Source organism: Watersipora subatra, chromosome 9, assembly GCF_963576615.1.
Source record: "Watersipora subatra chromosome 9, tzWatSuba1.1, whole genome shotgun sequence".
Classification (NCBI taxonomy): Eukaryota; Metazoa; Bryozoa; class Gymnolaemata; order Cheilostomatida; family Watersiporidae; genus Watersipora; species Watersipora subatra.
Window position 1 is genome coordinate 14,725,848 of NC_088716.1, and position 24,356 is coordinate 14,750,203.

At 34.1% G+C, this 24,356-nt stretch overlaps 1 protein-coding gene across 1 annotated transcript in view; it reads left to right on the plus strand.

The window, feature by feature from the left end:
* Positions 1-2,994: 2,994 nt before the first annotated feature.
* The window catches only part of LOC137403813 (ovostatin-like), a 43,193-nt gene continuing 21,831 nt past the window's right edge, over positions 2,995-24,356 (plus strand). The window contains exons 1-19 of the mRNA XM_068089868.1: positions 2,995-3,092; positions 4,857-5,053; positions 8,480-8,686; positions 9,500-9,552; positions 9,704-9,776; positions 9,864-9,977; positions 12,155-12,239; positions 13,792-13,903; positions 15,382-15,499; positions 15,817-15,926; positions 16,794-16,967; positions 17,718-17,912; positions 18,909-19,038; positions 19,344-19,391; positions 20,014-20,192; positions 20,642-20,832; positions 21,825-22,030; positions 23,222-23,338; positions 23,879-24,077. Coding sequence (XP_067945969.1) covers positions 3,022-3,092; positions 4,857-5,053; positions 8,480-8,686; positions 9,500-9,552; positions 9,704-9,776; positions 9,864-9,977; positions 12,155-12,239; positions 13,792-13,903; positions 15,382-15,499; positions 15,817-15,926; positions 16,794-16,967; positions 17,718-17,912; positions 18,909-19,038; positions 19,344-19,391; positions 20,014-20,192; positions 20,642-20,832; positions 21,825-22,030; positions 23,222-23,338; positions 23,879-24,077 — 2,579 coding nt within the window. The 5' untranslated portion in view covers positions 2,995-3,021. The remainder of the gene's footprint in view (positions 3,093-4,856; positions 5,054-8,479; positions 8,687-9,499; positions 9,553-9,703; positions 9,777-9,863; positions 9,978-12,154; positions 12,240-13,791; positions 13,904-15,381; positions 15,500-15,816; positions 15,927-16,793; positions 16,968-17,717; positions 17,913-18,908; positions 19,039-19,343; positions 19,392-20,013; positions 20,193-20,641; positions 20,833-21,824; positions 22,031-23,221; positions 23,339-23,878; positions 24,078-24,356) is intronic.

Here is a 24,356-nt window from a genome sequence, read left to right on the forward strand (position 1 = left end):
GGTATTTTCTGTTACTTTACACGAGAATGTGATCAATAATAATAATAATAATAATAATAATGTCTTAGAAGTGGAGGTAACTCCAGTTGGAATATATATTTAATTTCTAAAATTGTACTGATGAAAAATATCAATGTAACTAGAATTTCATTGTTAAGGATATTTATGTTTGTCTCCCACAATGATGGGGTCAAGTTTAGAGAGGGAATGAAGATAAGATGCAAAATCATCAAGAAACCCACCAGTGTCCAGTGAAGGGGAACGATAAATTGCAGTAATAGTAAGAGGCCTGTCAGTGGCACCAAACAGACTCACAGAAATGGGTTCAGATCCACTTAACTTAACAGAATGATGTTCTGATACAGCCCAGCTACTGCGCACATAGACCAAAGTTCCACCACATCTCGTTGGTCGACACTCACCTAAAAATATATAATTTTCAATCGGAAAGCATGTTTGTTGTTTGTCATACAAAAATATTCAAAAATCACATCAGACACAATTGGGAGCGTACGAGTGCTAGTGCACAGGTTGAGAAGTAAATTTAGTGTTAGGAATACATGGTGTACCATATACTAACATAAACTAAATGTAATTTAAATTAACTGGATTAATATAATTTTATTATTTTTAATAACTTTTACTTACAAAGCCATAATACTTCAGGAAGTATTATGCTTAGTAAGTCAGATCAAGTATTTACTCGAGTTGCTCATCCCATGTCTGTAAATTTGTATGTACAGATGATGGAAAATTGAGGTATGACTGTATGGATTACCATGAAAAGCACAGAAACAGACCGGTCGATGCAGATGTCAGGATCGCAGTCAATGCTCAGCTCAAACATTAGTACTTTGCACACACGATTACGTCACTTGAAGTGCTGAATGCACGATGCAGTATGATGAAATGACAAAATGAAAAGGTATGACATTATAGTCTGTACTGCTGTTAGGCCATAATTTGGTTTTAAAGGTTACATTTTAGCGCCTTGAAATTATAATTTGGGTGCTTATAAAAGCCATCAGCAAAAATGCTAAAATGAAATCGGAAAAGAATTTGAAAAAGGAAAGTTTACTTTTTTATGATTGTCTGGTTTAGGGGACTTTCAATATATCCATCAAGTTTCAAACTGTAACCATTTATCTTTATAAATCTCACTTTGTCTTTGTGTGAGACTGCCTGTTTGTTCATGTAAATGCTATGCATTTCCACATTTTAGGCCAATTTTTTTTCCAAATTTCAAACTCATAAGCTCCACGTTAGAACTCATCTGGTTCTTCTTAAACACCCATCTACAAGCTATATGATTGGTAATGAAGAAAACCCTGGGCATCACCAGGATTTTTTTCAATATCAATGGTAATAATCAATAATGCTCTCAGCATGTCTTCAATTTCCAGATAAATGTCGTTTCCAGATAAGCTCGTTTACACCTTATGTAGTTGATTGTCGACTGTGTGCACAGTGAACCGATGACATCAACGAAGAAACGTGTCGCGAAGGTTTGCAGCTGTCAAACTTTCGCGACTGTTTGACGAGCCTCGACGACAGCCTTTACAATGCCAACAACTTCGGCGACGATAATAATTTCCTACTTCAAATAACTTTATTTATATATTTTCAATTGTGTTAGCTGCTGCGGGACTAGTATTTGCCTTGAGCCCATGGCAAAAAAAGTTACGTTTTAAAAAATTTTAAAAAAATTTAAAACGGAAACAAACAATGACGTGTGTTTATCATATTTATGAACGTTGTTACCACCGACATTCATCGAAGTATTTTGGCATCAACGCCGAGATACGATGATGTGGCCTGAACCAGCTAATCAGTGTGGAGCTGAAATACTAAGGTGAAATAATAAATGTGGTTTGAGAACTTTTATTTGCTTTTTCGAGATCTACGGAGGACTTATATTTATTTGACAAGAACAGCTAAAAGTCAAGGCTGACTGGGTATCAAAAGGTTTATGAATAACTTTATGCTATGACATCATTCATTGTCAAGCAAAAGTTTTAAATCAATCTAGATGCCTTTTGATTGGATTGATTGATTGATTGATTAACACATCTGAACATGTACCCAACAAAGGATTCGTAGTTTACCACCAAGCTGAGTGCAACACTCGAACCATTTCAAATCCTTCTTTGTTGTTATATACAATATAAGATATGTCAGCCAGGATAATAAGAATTATCAAATACTATAATAAGAAGCAGCTTATTCATGACCCATATAATAATGTTGTTATACAGTATTATATGATAAGATATATAATTATATTATTGGTTAAAAGTTTGTAAGTGGTTAGTTTGTTTAGTCCTTGCACACCAACTAATTGTACTGATGGTTCAAGTTATTCTAGTGCTATTTTTAGAATGATAGAATTTTTATATGCTAGACATGCCTGTCACAGTAATAGTAAGAAAAATCTAATAATATTACAAAAATAACTTTATTTAAATGAAGAAGATAATTTTTTTGTAAGTTTTGTTTAGTAAGTAGTCACTTGACGGTTTAAAAAGCTTTTTTGTTATATATATAAATAAAATAGATTTTAGTATAGATTGCCTTCATCTACACATCCAGAGTTAACTATTTCAGAACAACTTTCAATTGTATAATCGCGAGCTTTTTCTTATTGTAATTTTTTACGCATTAAAATAATTACTCATTCACAAGTTTGTTACATAAAATCAATGCGTAGTCTTAGAATCCTAAAAAACTGCTTTTATGCATCAGCCACTTACAATCAACCCCCAGCTGTACACCTTTTGGGAACTATAGGCTATTAAAAAATGATCAAGTCTGAGTGGTGGTACCTCAGGCTGTAGCTGATTAATTTTCTGGAAAATCATTAACATAAATGAGGGAGAGTTTTAGGGTGGGTAAGCCTGATCCTCTCTGGTATTCAGGTGGAAGTGTATAGAGGGATGCAGGCAATACTTATGTGGTCCACTCACCCTTCTTGCTTCATTCACCTTGTGACTGCTACTGGTGCTAGCAGGTGCTTGCAACAAGATGGAAGCCTGCAAAGGATATATGGCGTTGATGATACTTTCTATACTCTCTTCTATGGCTCTGGCCAAAAGGTATGACATTTATTTGGCTTATTTGTTATAGCAGTAATATTTGTTATTCTATTATGATGAGATTATTGTCATATAAATTTTGATTATGTTTCATTTGTGGAATGATTTTAATATTCTGAAACATTATATCATTATCAAGATAGTGACAGCCAGCAAGTGTTTGCTTTAGATTTTATGAAAAAACCATTTTGAACACCATAAAAGCTTTTAAATATTATAATCTTATTAAAAGCCATAATATATCACTTTTAAAATATATTGACTGACAGCGAGTGTGTATTATAGCAAAATTTTAAAGTTTAGTTTTATGAATATACTTACTGGTATTTGATGGGTATAAAACAGGACTGACTGAGGATCCTAGTTTAGAGCTTCATTTTATATAAACTATTATTAGATTATGTACTAGTCATACGAGTGAAATTCCGTGGTCCTAATTTATTAGATTAGTACGACTAAAGAATTTAAACCTGCTCTATTCTGCTGTCTATTTTACTAGCCATATTACCGTTAAAAAATTCTCTAAATCAGTAAACTTTGTTACTCCTGAATATATGAATACGGATATAAAACAATAAGATATTTAGTAGTAACGAAATTTGCTGACTTTCAGATTATTACAATGGTGAGATAATATGGCTCACAAAACAAAATATAGATACACTTTAAAATTAAAATAAAAAATACAGTATTTATATAGGCCTATATATGTTTTATAAACAACTCATGCAGAACCTCACATTTTAACTATGCTGGAGATAAAAGATAATACAATTGTTCTGCTAAATATGTGTATATGAAAACCGCAGAGGAAGCGGTAATTAGACAGTCAGCAGTATTTGCTTAGACTGATTTGGGGCACAAATTTACATTTAGCTTCAACATTAGTCATACGATAAAAAAGTTATTACTTCTCAACACTTCCAAGATTCTTATGTTACATTTTCACTACCTGTTCAGTTTACAAGAAATTGGTGTTGATCCCGCTTCTTGCGGGTAGTATAATAATATAGAATAATAATGCAGCCAAATTCTGTGTCAGGCCATGTGTTAGGCTGTGGTTATGTTTACTGCTTATTGTTCCAATTTTGATACCTTGTGCAAATCTTTTTGAGAAAAATTATTGTGACAGCAAGTCTGCCAGCAAAGCAATAGCCTGACAGTTTTTTTCTGGCTGTGTGTGCATACTATGAACTAAGGCTATCTTCTGAGTAGAGCCAACATGAGCCATCTAGCAGCGGTTTGTAAATGTAACTAAACGGAGGTGCAACAGAACTGTATGAGCAAAAAATGCGAAAGGCCTATGGATAGGTTTTATGGTCTATGTGTTTACTATTAGTCAAAAGAGGATCATAGAATCGTGTGTTTCATTGATGACAATGGCAAATAATGTACAGCATTCTAGGCAAGTTTAGAGTTCTATAATATTTTGCTATCATTATGATTACACATGCTGATAACAAAATATTTTTCTTATAATTTGAATTGTCTTCTCTTTGTTCACTTTCAATTTGGTTCTATTGCTACTAGCGCACTAAAAGTCTGGTTCATCATGAGAGATTGCCATATGTAATAACTAGCTGTACAATTATTCCCAAAACAGCAAGGTGATAGATTGGTGCAGGTGGAAAAGTTGTGGTCGGCAATGCTAAAAGTTGAGAGTTCCAATCCTGTTGGAAGCAATCTTTTTTCAACCTTCAAGCATGGCTTCAGACAGTTGGACATGGCTCTTATTATAGTATAGATTGTTCATATCTGTTTCAGAGGCTATGTCATGACTGCTCCATCTCAGTTCATACCAAATCGGCCCGAAACAGTATGCATAGACTTAGTTGAAGTGACGACCAACACATCAGTGGAACTGAGTATATTTAAGAGTGCTCGTATCAGCTCGTCTCAATCTATTTCTACTTCTCAAGCAAACATAGTCGACAGGATGACCTTCACTATGAGCCCCGCAGGTAACTAATTTGTGTGGAGTCAAACAGCTACTTACGACTGCCTTAATGTTTGAATCATACAACATACAATGAAAAAAAATGGAACTAATATGTACAATCTAAGGAATTTTTTTCATTGTATACAATCTTGGATGTTTTATTAAAAGACATCACTGTTTCGTAGGCAAAAAAGATAAAGTACAATATTTAAAATAATCTAAAGCAATGTAAAATATAAAAATAATAAAATGTGCATTAGAAGTAAGTTTAAAATTTACTTAAAAGTAAATTATATCTCGTATCTTTATCACTGTATCTGTTCTTTCAATGCTTCTAACTGCCTCATTTACTGACTTTTATTTCATTTATTTAAACTTTCGCTCCATATGTCTTACATGTATTTGATCTATTGCTATCAATAGTTATTTGCAGCATTTAAAAAAGGTTATTTTAATTTTTTGGGCAGTTGAACGAATTACTGTGTATTCGTAAAAGTATATCCGTTTCAACATACAATGACTTTCACATACCGTATGTAGACAGTTTTGGAACAAAGCTTGGAGTTGTGCACTCTTGTAATCCAACTGCTTGGAAGCTCTTTTTGTACGTAGAGGTATGACTGTATCTATTACAGTATTGCAGCTACAGAACCTCTTAAACATTTTGTCTAAATGTAGAATTGAGTCTTCCTTTACCTAGTGATGAATCTATTGACAGTACCGCTCAGGTACTTGCTCCAGCCCATTTATTATTAGAATAATAAGCATAATAATATTCAAAGGTTTATTGCATTGAAGTGTCATAATTTGACAAAACTGCTGAGGTTCTTGCCACAGCCCTTTCATCTGTGGAATAACAAGGAAAAAAATGTTCAAAGGTTTATTGCATTAGTGTCATAATTTGACAATGCAGCTCAGGTACTTCCTAAAGCTCATTTTTCATATGAATAGCAACAAGAAGTAGCATTGCTTTACTGCGAGTCTACAGTGATATTTATGTGTAAAATGTACCTATTATGCTGCCAAGACCGAGTTAAATGAATATCATTGATGTGTTTTTAAAGTTTTTCGTTGAAGTAAATCTTTTCATTGACTAATGATGCAGCCTAATTTACTTAGACATATTCTTGGAACTTAATTTCTCCTTTCAAATGTAGATATTTTTTAGTATTTTTTTAAAATGATTTCTATGACATGTCATTGAATCGTTGAATGTTCACACTATATCGGCTAATGGTTTGTATGTATATCTTGGCCACATACACTCAAGTATTTGCTAAAGTGAAAATATAAATTTTATTTGATTTCATTTTTGTGATTTTACACATGAGTTATTTACTTTAAAAAAAAACTTCTCATTAGATTTGATCTTTTCTTTGATGGGTAAAGAAAACTTTTATATGATTGGTGCTAACACAAAGCAAATCGTAACCAGTAAAAGTATATTGATATGAGATTCACAGCCTTTGTCAGGCTGTGTGTGGTTTGTTTAAGGAATTTCGTAGCATTCCTATTTGCATTTTTGTTGCGTCACGTGAAAGGGTGTATCAGCTGGTACTTTCTATCTGTATATTTATTGTTGGGTGTATTCAATTCTCATGGAACCTCTATTGTATGGTTCACCCTCGAAACCAACTCTATTGTCATTTTGACAGCTGATTTTTATCGCTAGTTTATTTATAGCACGCCAAATTCATAAATATTCAGCAACGCCATTCGATGTAGTTGACCTTGTAGTGACACAAGGTTCTTGTCTAGTTTGGACAGACAACTCCCATTTTAATGAAAGTTTGGTTGTGAGCAAAGATTTATGAAAACAGAGAATTTATTTTTATTTGTGGTTGGAAACCATGTCATAAGCATTAATTCCGTTGATAGGTTATCCTAACCTATTGGTTTAAAATATCATAGTGTATGAATTATAAAGTAGGTCACATTAACTCAATGTTTTTGTAGGTCACAGTGTACTAGTAAGCTGAAGTTGAAACCACTTACAAATACCAAGTTTTTTGTGTAACCAATAAGTAGACTTGTTAAAAATGTGTATTATATTATATAATATATTATATAATATTATTATATATTATATAATAACTATATAAATATTATATAATATCAATGTATTGGTTTTGCTAAAGGCTGGTTCACACTATATCGGCGTATCTCAGCCTTGATACCACAATACAACCAAATTAGGATGCCGCTATTAATATGATTATTTGGCTTTTAAAGTGTTGCAATAATAGTATAATTTTGCTTGTAATTTGTGGCAGAAACACATAGTAGAATGAAATATCTGGGAAACTAAATTTAAAAACAGCACAGTCATAACTATACTAGTAGTAACATTGGTAAGAGTGACCCAACAAGTATAGGTTATTTTAAATTTTTAAAATAACCTAAATTTTAAAATTTTAAGTTTTACAAAATTTATGAACATACAAATAATGCAATAAACATGACACAAATGTTCAGTTAGCCAAGTATATATAGTCGGGGCTACGGAACTCTATTGACAACCATCCAAATCTTTCATTGGTCTGTTCCTGTGCTTGTGTGCAAGCGCGCCGGGAAAATGTTAAACTACTTTGAAAAGAATTACTTCCGATAAAATCTTTAAACCATTTTAAAAAAATTACTTCTGAGAAAACCCGAGCTGCCCGTTCAGTAACAAATTTCAAAAAAATGCGTAAGCTTATGCGTTGTCTCTTTTTTACCTGAATATAGTTTATAAGCATCGCGATTAGCGGTTGTATCGGCAATAAGTAATCAATTCTTTGGTTTGAAATTTCTGCTTCAACCAAGCCAGAAGATGCCAGGTATTGTTTAAAAATAGCCCTCTTATTCCTACGCCTGTTCATCAGTGGTGAGACTTAGGGAAGGGCAGTAATTGACTTTCCCTTCCTCTGTAATTAGTCTTGCACTGAATGGTTTCCGAACTTCTGGTAGTCATAAGTGTCTAAATGCATTCCTGAGCCATTATTGAGGAAGGAGACAAGCTTAATGAATATTGATTGGATTAATAAAAATGTTTTGTTCCTTCAGCCTGGCAATGCTGGGTGTTGTCTTCCTTTCTCACCAATGCATTAGTCCTAACCCTTTGGTCTGAGAAGTGATGATGTTATTGGTTTTTCACTTTTAATCTAAGCTTGCATCAAGATTTTTAGCAAAAAACTTCATTCTTAAAAATTGATTTCAGCTTAAATTAGTTAATCTAAATATGAAAGCTAATTATTTTGTGTATAAAGCGTTGCTGCCAGTTTTTTATAATTAATCAACTTCATACCATTTCAACCTCTCACCATCTCGTCCTATTTCAACCTCTCACCATCTCGTCCTATTACCCTTTTGCTCTTCTACTTTCTCTCCCTGTCATCCTGTGCTGGTAGTGCTTCTTAAAAGTATGTCAGGGCACCTGCTCAAACTGCTATTTGGTGCTATTTTGTAGAGAGCTCAAAGTGTGTGGTCCTCACACTGCCAGAAAATGTTAAAACCAAGTACCTTGTACTGACTGTCAGAGGTGACCAGCTGCCACTTCAGCCATTTGGTTGGAGCTTTTACGGACAGAACCTGGTGCGGGTACTAGATCAGTACACCCCAACTGAGATTTGCATAATACAGACGGACAAACCAGAATATAAGCCATCACAGACAGGTAAAAGGCTTTTAATTAGTGGCTTTTCCCGTTAATTTGAGATGTTTTTACAAAGATAAACGAAGTGTTGACCGCTGCAATAGTTGATATTGTTGTCTTCTCAAAATATCTCCCTGACTCTGTTTTGCAGATATACATTTTTATATTGTTGATCTGAGAAGATAGTTTGAAGAAAAGTTCAAGAAGAATAGGTTTTGGACAAAAAGACAAAATGGAGTTGTATTGTTTTTAGCTGGAAAATTTCAGATTATCAATTGAAATCAATTACAAAGCATCAACCAATCAGATTGACAGATATTTTTATATACCCTTAATTGAATGCCAGGGCGCTCATTTTCTCACCCTTCCTATTTAGTGACAGTCAAATATAGTAGAGTGGCTTTCAAATAAAGGTTTTGCTGTATCTTCAGTTAATATACATGGATTTTGATTATGAACTAACATCTAGTATAACAAATTATATGCAGCACAATTTTTGTTTAAAAAGTTTTGTAGTTTACAAAAGTTGCTAGGCCTTTTGGTAACCATTGGCTATATATTTTAATTGTCATTACTGGCAACAATGATATACAGCCCCAATATACAGCCCGATATACAACCCCTTTGGGCTGTATATCATTGCTGGCAAGGATGCCAAAGGCACAGAGTAATTATAAAGATAATTATTGTAAGGGCAATAATAATTAAAATGGTTGGCAATGGACGGAAAAAGCTTTTCATTGGTTTATGTTATATTTCCTTGATAAACAAAGAAAATATAAAAACTATTGCGTCAAGGTCAGATTTAGTTTTCTTTTGTACTTTGTATTTCAGTGCAAATCAGTGTACTGAGGCTGGATACTAGACTCAGGCCCATCAATCAGCCTGTAAGTAGTTTTCCTTCTCATCATTCTATCCCCATCTTCCATCGTACCACTTGGCTATCACCTGGCTTAGGTTCTATTGTTTATAGCTATCATCTGTTCAGCTGAATTAGCTTCTGGAACCTTCTATTAATAATGACACACTGTGTTTCAGATGAGTAATGTCGCTATACGCACCCCCAGTGGAGTGACTGTAGAACAATGGCTAAATGTTCCTGTCAAATCTGGTATGTAACACCCTGTTGTTTATCCTTTCCCGTGTTTGGTTTAGGTTAGCAGGTTATATTTAAGTAATTCTGCTGTGGGGCTTGTAGGCATGGCAGCACTCAAGTTTGAACTAGCTGATGAGTTGGAAAAAGGTGATTGGTCAATTGTTGTTACTGAGCATGGCAAAGAAAAAGTCAAAACCTTCAGTGTTAAACAGTATGGTGAGTTGTCCCCTCATTATTTTTTATCTTGATTTTTTGTTTGTACAATATTTCACTTAAGTGTGGTGATTGCTCAATTATTTGAGGGTATATAACTCTGTATAAAATTCAGCACAACTCTATGAATATAAAATCACAACTTTGTTAAGCAAGGCTGTTCAAGTAGAACCTTTAGCTGTATAAGTCAAAGGAATGTACAATTAGATGTATGAGATTCTGATATGGGTGCAAACACACCATAGCTAAAGAAACATACCATAGCTAAAGTGTGGATGGTTATTCCAGATACATTGCTATATCATGTTTTATCAGATACTATGAATTTTATTAGAATGTAAAATGTGTTATATATAATTATATTATATATTATTAGTATATCAATATTTATTATAATAAGGTCTATGTTTATCTGTCTAAAGCAAAGGTTGAGAAAAAAGATTACATCACATGGGATTCGAACTCATTGTTACTGTAATAAGATCCATATCTGTCCGTCTGCCGAAATTACGGCAGGAGATTTAAACTCGTATGTATAATGTATATTTCTATATCAGCTATATCAGGATAATGTATATTTCTATTTCTATATATATATATCTATATATTGTATATTTATATATTTCTATATTAATATATATAGATAATATATATTTTATATGGTTATCACAAACCTTTGGTGTATTTAATTCTTTAAGTGAGTTGTGCATTGCCTGGTTGTTTGAAAGTGTAACTTCGTGAGTGTATATTTGTTATTTATAGTCGCACAAATCTAACGCTCTGAACAATCTCTGCATCATGCATAACTTGCGTTGTTGGTCACGTAAACAAACTTTTTAATTCAAAACAGGAAAAATGAAAAGAAGGGATTTGCTAAATTAAAATTTTTTAGGACTCCGGCAGTCTCATGTGCTGTGTGAAACAGTCTGGTGTGTTAATAAAGCACAGATAATAAGTATGTGCATAACAATTCTGAACTGTGATAAGTTGGTTGAAGGGAACAGGTGGTAGTGTCGATCTTCTAAGCCAAAAGTTGAGAGTTTGAATCCCATAGAAGTCGATAGTAAAAATTTGAACATATTTTCTTTCTAACCGCTAAGCGGGGCTTAGCGTTTAGGACATACACACGAACACGGCTCTTATTATAGTAAAGATTTATATATGAGTTTGTTATCAATTCAGCCATTTTGGCTGAATTGATAACAATGGCATACCTACTGCACCAGCAATGATCACTTACATTGCTTAAAGAGATTTCTTGAAGCAATTAACCCGATACCAGACAGCGAGTGTTTCTCAGAGGGTACATATTTATTTATTACAGCTTGTTAATAAATTTTGCTCAACTTGAGACAGATATGTCGAGCACAATTCTATTACAATTAGTTGTTCTAAGGATAAATCATTTTGTCTCCCTCATTTCAAATTAAATATGTGAGCCATACTGTTTTGTCAGGAAACTTGACTCTAAAAGTAGCATGTCGCAACCAATCACCTTGTATAAATCTGCATTGATAATTAGACTTTTCCGAAAATGTGGCACTGCATAATATCACCTAGTATACAAGCTTTACTAGTAGAGATTGCACTAGTTATACTTTTATAAGCCAGAGTAACTTGCGCCTAGTTCTCTAGAATGACTGACCGGCTGGTTCGGGCTTTACTCCCAAAAAAAGACATTAGTGTCATCAAAAATGACATCGAACTTTATATTGTTCTCTGCAACTGAGCATGTCTCTAGTCACTGGGCTCTGATAGGTCTAGCGAAGATCGCAAAGCCACTATTTGTGAAACATTTCTTTTGAAAACATGCACAGCCTCTGCTTGCATTGAGCTAAGCACTTTGAGCGATAACACACATACACCCACAGACACACACACTCATGCACGCACACGCACTCACACACACACACCACACATATTTGGATAGGTCTACATTTCCCACTCGCCTCGGTACACTTTTGTACATCATGTCTGTTTACCATCTTAGTTTTACTCAAACATACAAAAAATACACAGTGGACCAGCGTTGTGATTTCATGCACTGGTGTATAGTTTAACTGTCTCATTATCAACTTATCCATCTTCACTTAATACAGTGCTAAATAAGGAATGAGTCAGTTGTTCCAGTAATAGGACTGTTCCACACATCTTCAAACCAGTTAGTTCTGTCATTACAGAGCTGCCAGGATTTGATGTCACAATAACTCCGCCTGCTTCTGCTATGCTCAGGGATGAGTCTGTCACAGCTGTCGTCTGCGCAACGTGAGTTTGCTTCTTTGACCTCTATATTGGGCTACCTATGTTATTCTTATGATGTCGTTGGCTAGAAAAGTAATTTTTATTCGCTTGCAGCATTACCACTAGTAGACCAGCATCCTTGTAGTTGATCGAGAGCACGCAAAACTATATCTTTAGTTCTAAATGGTTCTGTGCAGCAAAAAGATTTAGCACTTTAGTAGACTAAGTTTGCTGTATTATTATGAGTTCTCTTACCATGCTAATACTATGTAAAACCTCCTCTTTAGACATTGAAGTTGTTTGCCCCTTTCGCTACAGCTTTGACCAGAAATTAAATAGAATTTTAATAAAGATTTTAATAACATCTCTTAAATATATTTATACGTAACGCAAATTTTATAAAAGCTGCACTTAAATAAAAGTCGGTAGATTTTATTAGGAAGTATCGGTATTTTCTAACATTTGCAGTTTTTTTTAATGTTTGATGTGATCTGACTGCCAGGATGTTTCTAGATTAATATTGATAGTTTGATTACGGTTAAAACGCTGAGATGAAGCAAAAGTGCGATTATGATATTTATAATTACAAAGAGACTGACAGAATAGAGACGCATAATGCTGAAACTTGAACGCAATAGCCAATATCAACTATAGCAATAATAAAAACTAATGACCTAATTTTGCACATATTTTTATTCCGAGTATTTTAATCACAATCAAGTTTTATCGAGTTTAATCTTGAAACATCCTGATTGCCAGATCACCTCAAACATCAAACACTATCACAAATCATAAAAAAATAATAATAATTTTTGACAAAATCAACAACAATTTGTGGAAGTTTATTTCTTAACCAACTTACCACTCCTAATTGTACCTAATATTGTATGTTTGGCATCCAAGCTAGAAATATGTGTATGTATGTTTCAATTTGTGCATCAATGGCTACACAAGACCACAGTCTGTTGTAGTAAAGAGATTATAGTTCGTTGTAGCGAAAAGCAATAAACTGCAACTAGTTGGAACTTGAGCTAAAGATATTTGCAGTCCATAGAAGTTACATGTGTATGTAATAGAAGCATAGTCAATTAAATAATATATATATTGGTTTATTGACAATAATTTCATTTCAAATAGATACTTATAAATAATTTTGAGTAAAATAAATTAATATGAATAAATAAATATAATAATTTAGACTTATAAATATTCATTTCAAATAATACTCATCATTAATATTGTTATTTGAATTTCATTTAACTTTAATATCTTTTTTTGAGTAACATATCACTTTATTCAGCTGTGGATTTTTCCTTGTAGATTCTTAGGCTATTAGATAAAATTTATTATCATTTCTAATTCATATAGCTTTAATATGTACATTTTCCTAAGTCACATATCACTTTCAACAGCTGTCACTTTTTTGGTTGTGGATTTAAGGCTAAGTAATTGAGCTTGCTAGTCACTTAAAACTAATACTGCATTAACTTAAAGTCTTGGTGATTGTAACTCCCAAATGTTTGATTAGAGACGCTGGCAGTGTCACGCATTGTCATCTGTCACACGCTGCTTGTAGGTACACTTATGGTCAGTTTGTTAGCGGGGTGCTCAGTGGCAGCATCTGTTTGGTTCAGCCATTCATGAGAGTGAGTGAAGGTGCTTTCTGTCACAACATCACTGAACTGAAGGTGGGTTTTGTACTTGCAATCTAATCATTTGCTCACTACCGACTTGAGCTGCTTAGGAATATTGTGCTATAAAGTGCAGCTCAGTAAAAGTGAGTTGTAAATGAAATAGGAGCTGGTTTGGTGTATCCGTCACATGAGCCTGTCAGCAGTAGTTCCAAACAATTTTTGCTGAAGTTTGATTAGCTGTTCACAATAGTTTAGGTTAAGTTTTGAGGAACATAGTATTTTGTTTATTAATATCAATAACTTTCTCAGGCTATGAACTTTTTAGCAAATATAACTCGTTACTGTTTCTCTCAACCTTATTAACCTTTACCAACTCTTAAATTAATATATCGAGTCTTTATTTATAAGGCAGTATATATAATATATACACCCATATATATAGGCATGTATAAATATATATATATATATTTATGTATGCCTATATGTATAAATAATATATATATATTTATATATATTATGTACATGGATATATTCAATATATAACATACATAAATAGTAGATTTATTTATATATAAACTATTATATATTTGTATAATAGCTTGAATATAAATTATTACAAATCATAAATTATGTATATATTTATATATAATAATACGTATTATATATATAAATGTCTTTAGGCCTAATATGTATAAAATGAATATAAATATATAATATAACCATATTATATATATAGGCTATATATATATTTATAAATATATGTATATAAACGTATATATGGATAAAAAAGGTGACAAGTAAAGGGCTTGGTTGCATGAAACAAATTTGTAGTGACTTGTAGTTAGGTATTTTCTTTTATTATTTTACTAAACATCTCACTCTCGTGTCATGCTGGCCAAAAAATCAAAAATGAATCCATCATTTTGGATCAAAAATGGATGCACTCCATCATTGGTGCTTTTTAATCTTTTGAATTCAAAAGCTGTGAGCAGAAATAATAAAAAATGATTTAAAATACATTAAATAGTAGTTTATTGATAAAAGTTATATATTTACTAAATATATGAGTCATTGAATTGATTGTAAGTAACAACCGGTGTTGGAATAATGCAAAAAGCTGTCACAAACTAATTTCACTAAAGATTTTTCAAAACTAATGCTGGTTATGATACATTGTAAGTTACAGCAGGTATATTGGTTTGTAATACGAGGGCACGGAGTGCCTCCTCAAAATCTCTGTGCCGTTTCATGTGTTTTAAAGGCTAAAAATATTTTTTCAGTAGAGAGATATTTTTACTATTTCTGTCAGGTAACAGAAGTGTTGAACAGTTGATCTTTGAGCCAATCTTATCATTTAAAATAAGAATATATTTTGTACTGTACTCGCTTAGCACTGCTCTAAACTAAGTTGGGACTTGAAGTGAAATGACTTTTGCAATTTTTACGATGAAATTTTTATTATTTCTTAAAAGTTTATCAAATCAGCATGATGATAATGATTTTATTATTTAACCAATACCGTATTATTGTAGATCAATGGGTGCTTGAACATAACTGCTGACAGAGTGAGCACAGGTTGGGACTACCGGTACAATGATTGGGCTAATTCTGAGTTGGTGTTTCAAGTCTCCGTGACAGACGATGATGCCGGTTTGTGTTTTTACTGCCAATGAGCAATTATGCGCTTGTTGTTCTGTTTTTAGCATATTTTTTAGCTTCATCTTATAATTTGGCTAAGTAGCAATTCTAAATGTATAATTTACTGAAACTGACTAGACACTACCCAAACTTCCCGCCTCTGAACCGTTTACATTTAAGGCTAAATGAGTCTAAACTACATGTAAACAGAGTGTTGAATGTTTATTGTTTAAATGTGTACATGCCCCAAATACATTATAGGTTTCTTGTCTAGGATACTAGTCATACTTGTTTTAGTTTGTCTATTAGAACTCTCATTTTCATAACAGGTGAAACAGTCTCAGCTCCACAAGCATCAGTACCATTCACTAACAGTCCATATATCCTCAATCTGCAAGGAGCAGACAACTTCAGACCTGGTCTACCCTACCATTTTAAGGTGATAACTAATTAATAGTTATTGTGGTTTCTGGAAATAGCCACTTTTTTGTGATGAGGCTTTTCAGTTGAGACCACTTAGCTGGAAACCTAAAGTTATCCTGAGAACGTAATTGCTCCAAGGGGGTGTCCGTATCTTGGCCAAATTTATAAGCTTTGTGAAACAGCAATATTAAAGTGTTATTTACATCAAGTTTTAAAATATTTTAATAAAAAGTATATATTTTTTTTTAACATTTGAGATTTAGTTTGATGTTTGAGATGATCTGACTGTCTGGATGTTTCAAGATTAAAATTGGCAAAACCTGATCGCGATTAAAACACTCTCAAGAAAAAGATGTACCCTGGCTTTCACAAACAATATATTGTTGAATCATTTAATTGTTGAAGTGATAAATGTACAATCGCATTAGCATTGGGTACTCATATTTTTACAATTTAGATAAAAAGAATGGTAGAAATTCTAACCAACCTATCCCACATCATTTGGAACATCTATGGCAATGTATCTGAGGCTATATTTTAAGTTTACTTCCAACAGTCATGAACAAATACAAAATCAACTACATGTCATTAGAGGCGTGTAACACATCAACTTGGATGCAATAGCCAATGTCATAACAAAAGGAACCAACAGGAAGTGCAGCCATTGACAGCTATTTGTTGAGTCTTTTTCTTCTAAGCGTTTTAACTGTGATGAAGTTTTGCCAATTCTTATCTTGAAACAACCAGACAGTCAGATCACCTAAAACAACAAACAAAATCTCAAATGATCGAAAACTGTATATACTTTTTAAAAGAATCTTTTAAAATTTGACCAAAGTAACCTCTTATATTCCTCATGTTGTCCATGACTAGTTTGCTGCAGGTTATGGTAAGTAGGACAGATGGAGAGCCAGGGCACGCCCAACTTGTAACGATAACCGTCAGCAAAAACAGCACAGGTCAAACTGCTGACTACAGAAAGGGATACACGACAGATTCAAATGGTGTGGCCTATGTGACCATTCCACCATTCATTGGTCACTTCCTTGACATTCAAGTAAGTTTCTACAGTAATCAATCAAAATGGTTTTTGTAGCACTAACATGTATCAGAGTGTTTTAGTGGCATGTACATAAGTACATTTTAGGTGGTCTCTCTGTAACTGGTCTATCTGAGCACACACAAATTTTTAAATCTATACGAGATTCATTTGGATCGTTAGGTACTTTTTGGTAAAGTTGAAAACTCTGCGCCAAGTGTCAAGCTAGCTCTATAATTTTATGTATAAAACATTTCGCTAACAATATGTTAGCGAAATAATCTTATATTAGATACACTTTGGTCGGTGTGTCAGAGGTATCTCACGCTGAGCGTCAGAGACACTGTGCACTGTGTGTCAGAGACACTGTGCGCTGTGTGTCAGAGACACTGTGCGCTGTGTGTCAGAGACACTGTGCGCTGTGTGTCAAATATACAGTGTCATGTGTCAAAGGTACTGTAAACCAGGTATCAAAGACACTGTGCACTTTGCTTCGGCAACATAGTGTCACGTGTAAGAGACATGTCACCTTGTGTCAGAGGCACTGTGACCTGCGTCAGAGACTTTGTGCAGTGTCAGAAATTATATTTGTGCTGTATGCGAGGATTATTTTATACAAACTAGGCTGCGTTTTAATCACATTAAGTGTGTAATTCATTGACAGCTGGTGAGGCTACTTTGTTTCAGAGGGATTGCTCACAATATTTGTGTCAGATATGCTCAATACAGTGTATAAATAATTGACAACTGACTTATTTGTTTTTGTAGGCTTCCTTAGAAGGCACTTTCGGATACCCGACGTTAACTGCCAGCCTAGCCCCTACAGCATGGTACTCATCAAGTGGTTCTCACCTACAGATCGTGCCTTTGAAAGACAGCAATTCTATTATCTGTGGCAGCTCACTCAAGTACAGAGTGCAGTACAGTACAAGCACTTCAGGACCTGTTACTGTATACTACAAGGTCTCTCATAACTCTCTACAACATTGGAGTATATTGTATTTGATCACTAATGTAGAAATCAAACTTAGGACAGCTTTTATTATCACTAGTGTCATGACTGTCCAATGTGCTGGTAGAGATCGGCGGATGTTATAACTACGCATACAATTATTCTGCAATGCCAGGGGGCAGTCGATCAGTGCACTTGTTGATGTTTTTTAACCCTGCCCACCCTTGTCAATGCGTGTCAGTATCTCGGGCCATTGTTTTTCAACAGCAGAAAAAAATAGCAAAAAAATGTATTTCACAGTTCTTCTGGCTAAAACCATAAAAATTTGTATGATTTTAAAAGTTTTTAAAAATCTTTACATCATGTTTGTCGAGCATATTTCAGCATTGTTTTATGGCTGAGAACAATCCTAAAAAATATGTTTAGTATTATATGATACTTCATCTGCCTCACAATCATTCTTGAAATACCAACAAACAAGTCGTATCAATTTTTTCGCGCGATATAATCCCAGTAAAATTGTTATTATAACGAAAGAAGTAGATTAAGATATTTGAAAACAATTAAAATGGAAGTAAAATGTTCAGTCTAATGCCCTGTGCAAGAATTAATTTGATTGGTTTACGCTGCTACTTGGAAAAAGCATTTGTAAACAGAGCCATGTGGGAGCTGGTATTTCAGCCATTCGGGTTTCTGACACACCTAGTGTGATCAAGATTTGCGGGTTAAGAGTGTCGGTGTATCATGGTGGATGCTCTTAGTTTGAACCTTGTATGTTACAATCTTTTTGCTATCTGCTAACTTTTCGGGCAAACTGGTGAATGAACGCATCTCTTAGGAAAAAATTATTTCAGCTCAAATATTGTTTTAGTTGTCCTTTTTTATTTGTATAAGTATTTAATATATTAATTGAATGAGTGTTAATTTATTAATTACAATTCTTTTTATTTCTTCTTTATTTATGGCTGTTGATTTTTACTGTGTCAATGCATTTTTTTGCCTTGTAGTTGGTTGGCTCTGGAGACATCGCTGCCTCCTTCAAACAGTCAGTGACACTCACAACACTTACTTTACTCAGTGCTAAGGATCCACTTGTTTCATGGGATTCCACAAGCAGTTGGCAGACAACTCCTATACGTGAGTAGATATCCTCTACATCTATGGGTTTTGCAGTATGCAAATACTCTTGCATATTGCACAACACATAGATAAACTAACATTATCTATTGTTGTATCTGCGTAGGAGTTATTAGCTGAAAGTAAGGCTTGGCAGAGCCATCGAGTAATATTTGAAACAAAATTCTACATAGGGATTTGGTCATGCGTTGTCAAGGCTACTATAATCTTCACCGCTGAGGTTGGGGCAGTCTCCATGCGGCCCCTCTTCAACAATATTAGCAATTTTAAAAATACTCAGGCACCGCTTTTGCTTTTCTTTTTAGAAGCAAACCTTGCTGTCAGGAGCAAACCTGTTGACCCAGCTCAGCCAGGTAAGATCTCTACATTTATTAGTCTTTGCTGTCCCAAAAAGTATTTCATATTACGTTTTCTGGGTTAGTATTTTCATTGAATCAACGGTACAGCTGAAGCAAATGCTCAATAATGTAAAAACTTGATTCACTATTAGTATTTGATGACTAAATGAAATAGATCAGGATTAATATCATAGGCTTACAGAAATAGTCCAGACCTAGCAAAAATATAGAGCAAACTGAAGGAGCACAAAAAGCTATCTGTTAAAATAGACTCATACATAAGACAGTTGCATGTATGTTTTTATTTAGACAAGTGAAAGCTACCAATGCAAGCACCTGTTGGCACCCAAACAATGCATGGCGATCAGCTATAACTTTCCCTGATTCTCACAGCTGTCTGGTTGATTGATGTTATGCTTACCATATATATAACATTTAATTAATTTTAAAGAAATAAATGGGAGAACTAGCATGCGGACGTAATGTCAAGGACTTATTCTTCCACACAATCATCGGAACATATAATTTTATTTGCCAAGTTGTTCTGCTGCAAAACTTTATTAATGTTAGATAGGCTCAGTTGCCGGATTTAACTTCACAGATGTAGGAATTTATCAAAGCATTGTTTTTTATGCAGTGTTCAATCCAGGAGTGTCAATAAAGACTGCCACACACAAAGGCTCATTTACTGTGAACTTTCGTGTGACCTCTGACCTTTCTCCACGCAGCCACCTCCTCGTCTACTATGCAAGGGCTGATGGAGAGGTAGTTGCTGACAGTATAGCTTTCGATGTGCCAGAGTGTTCAGCCAATAAGGTGAGTATTATCTGTCCCTTGACTTCCTGCTTGACTGTGTATGTCACCAATATAACCTATAAAATAGCACACTTGTGCTAAAAATGATAACTTTACCAATAGCAATGTGATGTTGGAATGCAAGTAATATATTAACCTATATTTTGTATAAATTATATTTTTTGGCTTTGGGTTATAACTGAAAAATTTGAGTAAAGTGCCATTTCTGTAGATGCTCGTTCTAAAATGTTCTACCTGATAGGTAAGCCTTCCAGTGTTATCTAGTAATAGTAAGGTATACAGGAGAAAAGAGCATTCTCTCATAGGCACTATTATATTTCAATTCACATTAGACTGAGAACTGTTTCTAGTCTCTCAAGTTTTTTGGGTAAATAGAAAACGTATGCTATAATTTTCCTTGAACTTTATCTCGGTCTCCATCTGTCCAATGGTATCCATGTGTTGCGCAGGTTGGCCTATCACTAAGCAGGGACATAGTGAGCCCAGGACAGTCCGTTCAGTTATTACTAACAGCTAGTCCAGGCTCTACGTGTGGCTACAATATGATGGACAGAAATACGTTCACTCACTCTACCGAGAGTTACCCCACCTTGGCATCTGTTATTAAACGTATGGAACGATATCTTCTGCCTTCTACATCGTAAGCATCTACCACTGTTCATGTTTGTATTACTTGCTGTTGCATGATATTGGATTAAAACTGTTATAAAACAATGACATCACTGTACATCAGCTTTACTCATTGGTAAGTAACAATCAGCAAGTCACAAGGAACAGAAGATTAACTTAAATTAGAATAATTAGCTCAGCTAACCACTCGCCAGGGCCTGCAATCATGTGACTTCCTGTGTTTTATTGATCCGATCTTAGTTGACAAATATTGTTTCCTACATGAAATATTTATTACTATTGTCAATCGCTTATCAGTTATATAACTTATTATATAACTGTTATAAGTATTATAAGTTAAATAAAAAATAACTAAAATAAATTAAATAACTATTATAAGTTATTATATTACTAATCATTTCAATGTCATTTTTTATTACGGATTCAGTGTTTCTACTATCGGCAGGCTAAAAAGCAGGCCATGTGTAAGCATCATGTTTTAATTCTACAATGAAGGAACGAGAGACGGTCTACTTGTCTACTTCTCATGCAAAGGTCTCATTCACCTTCTCGCTCAACTAATCATGAGCTTTTGGTCGATAGACTACAGAAGTAATATCGATTGGGACTTGGTTATACCTGCTTGCCAAGATTTTTTTCAATGTAAGGCCAGTACCAAGCGTAGCGTCATCGTAAAAATTATGACTGCTCACCAAAATTTTAACATTCTAGTCATGAAGGATGAATTTAAAGAGACAATCATTTATTTGTAGATCAGACCTTTCATGTCTATATTCCATGTTGGTGGGCCAGCAAGTTCACTCAGCTCTGGCCAGAGGATTTAGTTGCATGCATACTAACAACTAGGTTATACTAACTTGTTATATATAACAACTAGGTTATACTAACAACTAGGTTATACTAACAACTAGGTTATACTAACTTATTATATATAACAACTAGGTTATACTAACTTGTTAAAATGTTTTTTATTGTTGTTTACTATTTTCTCTGCACTTTCAGCTTACCAACTTACCTTCCTCTTAACTTTTACTGTGGAAATCTTCATGGTGTCCCAGCTGAATATCCAGGGTTTGCGTCATATTGGGAGAAACCAAGCCTGTACCGTCACAGGGATGCTCACCAAGGATTTGTCAGAAGTGGGCTGGTGGTTTCCTCTACACTACATATGCGCTCCGCTCCTTGTAAGCGTATCTACTACAGAACGCGTAAGTGATCCTTAGTTTTTTAATAGTAAAAGATGAAAGGCACATCTGACATTTGCTTACCAGGAAGAGTATGTTTATCTCTAAGGAAAGCGGCGAAATAGTGACACTTTTTGCAGGTGTCTGCTGGCAACCATGCAAATGAGATGTATTTTATGATAAAAAGTGCTATTCTTTTAAGCTGCAAACATGGAGATTTATTGCTGGTCTATGAAAGGCTTTAAGTAGTAGAAAAAAGATAAGAGAGCTGAAAAGTTCAAGTAAGAAAATGTCTATAGGAAGTTTTTTGGCATTTATTATGTTTGTACTAGTACTCTAGCAGTCTAGTCCACTGTGAAAAATTATCAGGTGTAATAACTATGTGTACAATTATTCTACGCGACATCAAGATGGCAAAGAGATACAGCTGGTAGCGTGCTTGATAGAAAGCCGAATAACCGTATTCAAATCTTGTCGGATGCATTTCTTTAATTTATAAGCGTGGCTTTTTGAACTCTCATTATAGCAATGACTAGCAACTAAAGTTGTTTGATTTGTGTTTTTTAAGGTACTGAAATTAAATTGAGAGGTCAAAGTTCAGCAACTAAAGTTGTTTGCTTTGTGTTTTTCAAGATAATGAAATTAAATTGAGGGCCAAAGATCAGGCAGTCAATGATAAGTTGCCATGGATACAAGCACATTTTAATTTCATTTCGTCTTTTATCTGAAACCATCTCACAGCAACTAAATTGTAGCTTAGGAGAAATATCTAAAGTGTTTAAAGAAAGCAGCTGAAATGTAAAAGACTGCAACCTAATTTTTTTTGTCATGCTCAATATGATTGGATTAGATCTTACCTGAACTTATTTTTTATTGGACATTATGTTATTAGTGGTTACAACATTTACTCTTTTTTACAAATGGATAGTTCGTTACCAATTCAGAGAACTACATCTAAAAGTGAACAATCCTTTGATAGGAAATAGTTCGTATACATAAATTTTCAAGTACAGTTCGGCTTCTCTTTCAAACTTCAGTTTATGAGTTCCGAGAGTTTTTTGAGAGTTCCGTTCCACCATTAAGTTACAGTCAATGAATCATTTTTGGTATTAAGACGCAACTCTGCTATGCATTAAGTGGTTTGTATTCAATAAAACCTGTGGTAGATTTTTATTGAAATTATTTTTTAGTATTTTGAAAATTGATGTTTTGCAGATGATGCCATGAATCCAGCTGTGCAACCAGTGGCAGCAGCGGCTGGAGTCTCACCACCAGCGTTTGCAGCTCTCTCAGGTCAGCTGTCTCAGCCTACCCAGTCCTCGGCCATCCCAGGTAGCTCTTTCCTCAAATATTACCTCTATGTTGTTAAACAATATTTTTATGGTATTAAATGTTGACTCGATGGTGTTAAATCTTACCTCTATGGTACTAAATGTTGATTCTATGGTGTTAAATCTTACCTCTATGGTACTAAATGTTGACTCTATGGTGTTAAATCTTACCTCTATGATTTCAAATTTTACTTATATGGCGCTGAATGTTACCTCTAAAATGTTAAATGTTTCTTTTAGCATGTTAAATTTTACCTCTAATGCATTAAAATTATTTCTATGTTATCAACTGTTACCTCTATGGTATTAAATATCAACTCCATGGTATCAAATGTTAACTATAATATTAAAGGTTGACTCTATGGTATTACATGTTAACTTTATAGTATTAAATGTTACCTCAATGGTGTTAAATGTTACTTCTATGGTTTTAAATGTTACCTCTATAGTGGTTAATGTTATACTTACCACTATGGTGTTACAGCATATGGTGGAAAAGTTTCCTTCTGTTTTTCAACAAAACCGTGTACTTTGTATTTAGCCATAGGTGCTACCAGTGAGCAAACGCTGACGCCAGAAGTAGCTGTAGTTGTCCCCCCATCAGTGCCCAACAGAGACAGTACCAGAACAGAGTTAGAGCAGACGCTGAAAGCAGGGCCCCGCCCACAGATGCTCCAATTTGTTAAGGATGTGACATCCTACTTTCCAGAAACCATGCTCTTTGATATAGTGGATATAAAGTAAGTACTGTGGAGTTGTCTCACCATAATAAAATAACTCGAAAACCAATTAGAAGCTTTCAAGTTTATAGTAGTAGAAAATTTTGCTTTAGTTATTGAAGTTAGATTTGACATTTCACATATTCTATGGACATTGGTTGACAGTTGTATAACGGCAAGTAGCTCTTTTATGTTAAATCTGGAAATTGAAAGTCAAAAGCTTGTTTTTTTGTAAAAAATGTCATTTAATGTATAGCAATGTTTTTCAAATTATGAATCAAGTGTTATCATGACTAAGTA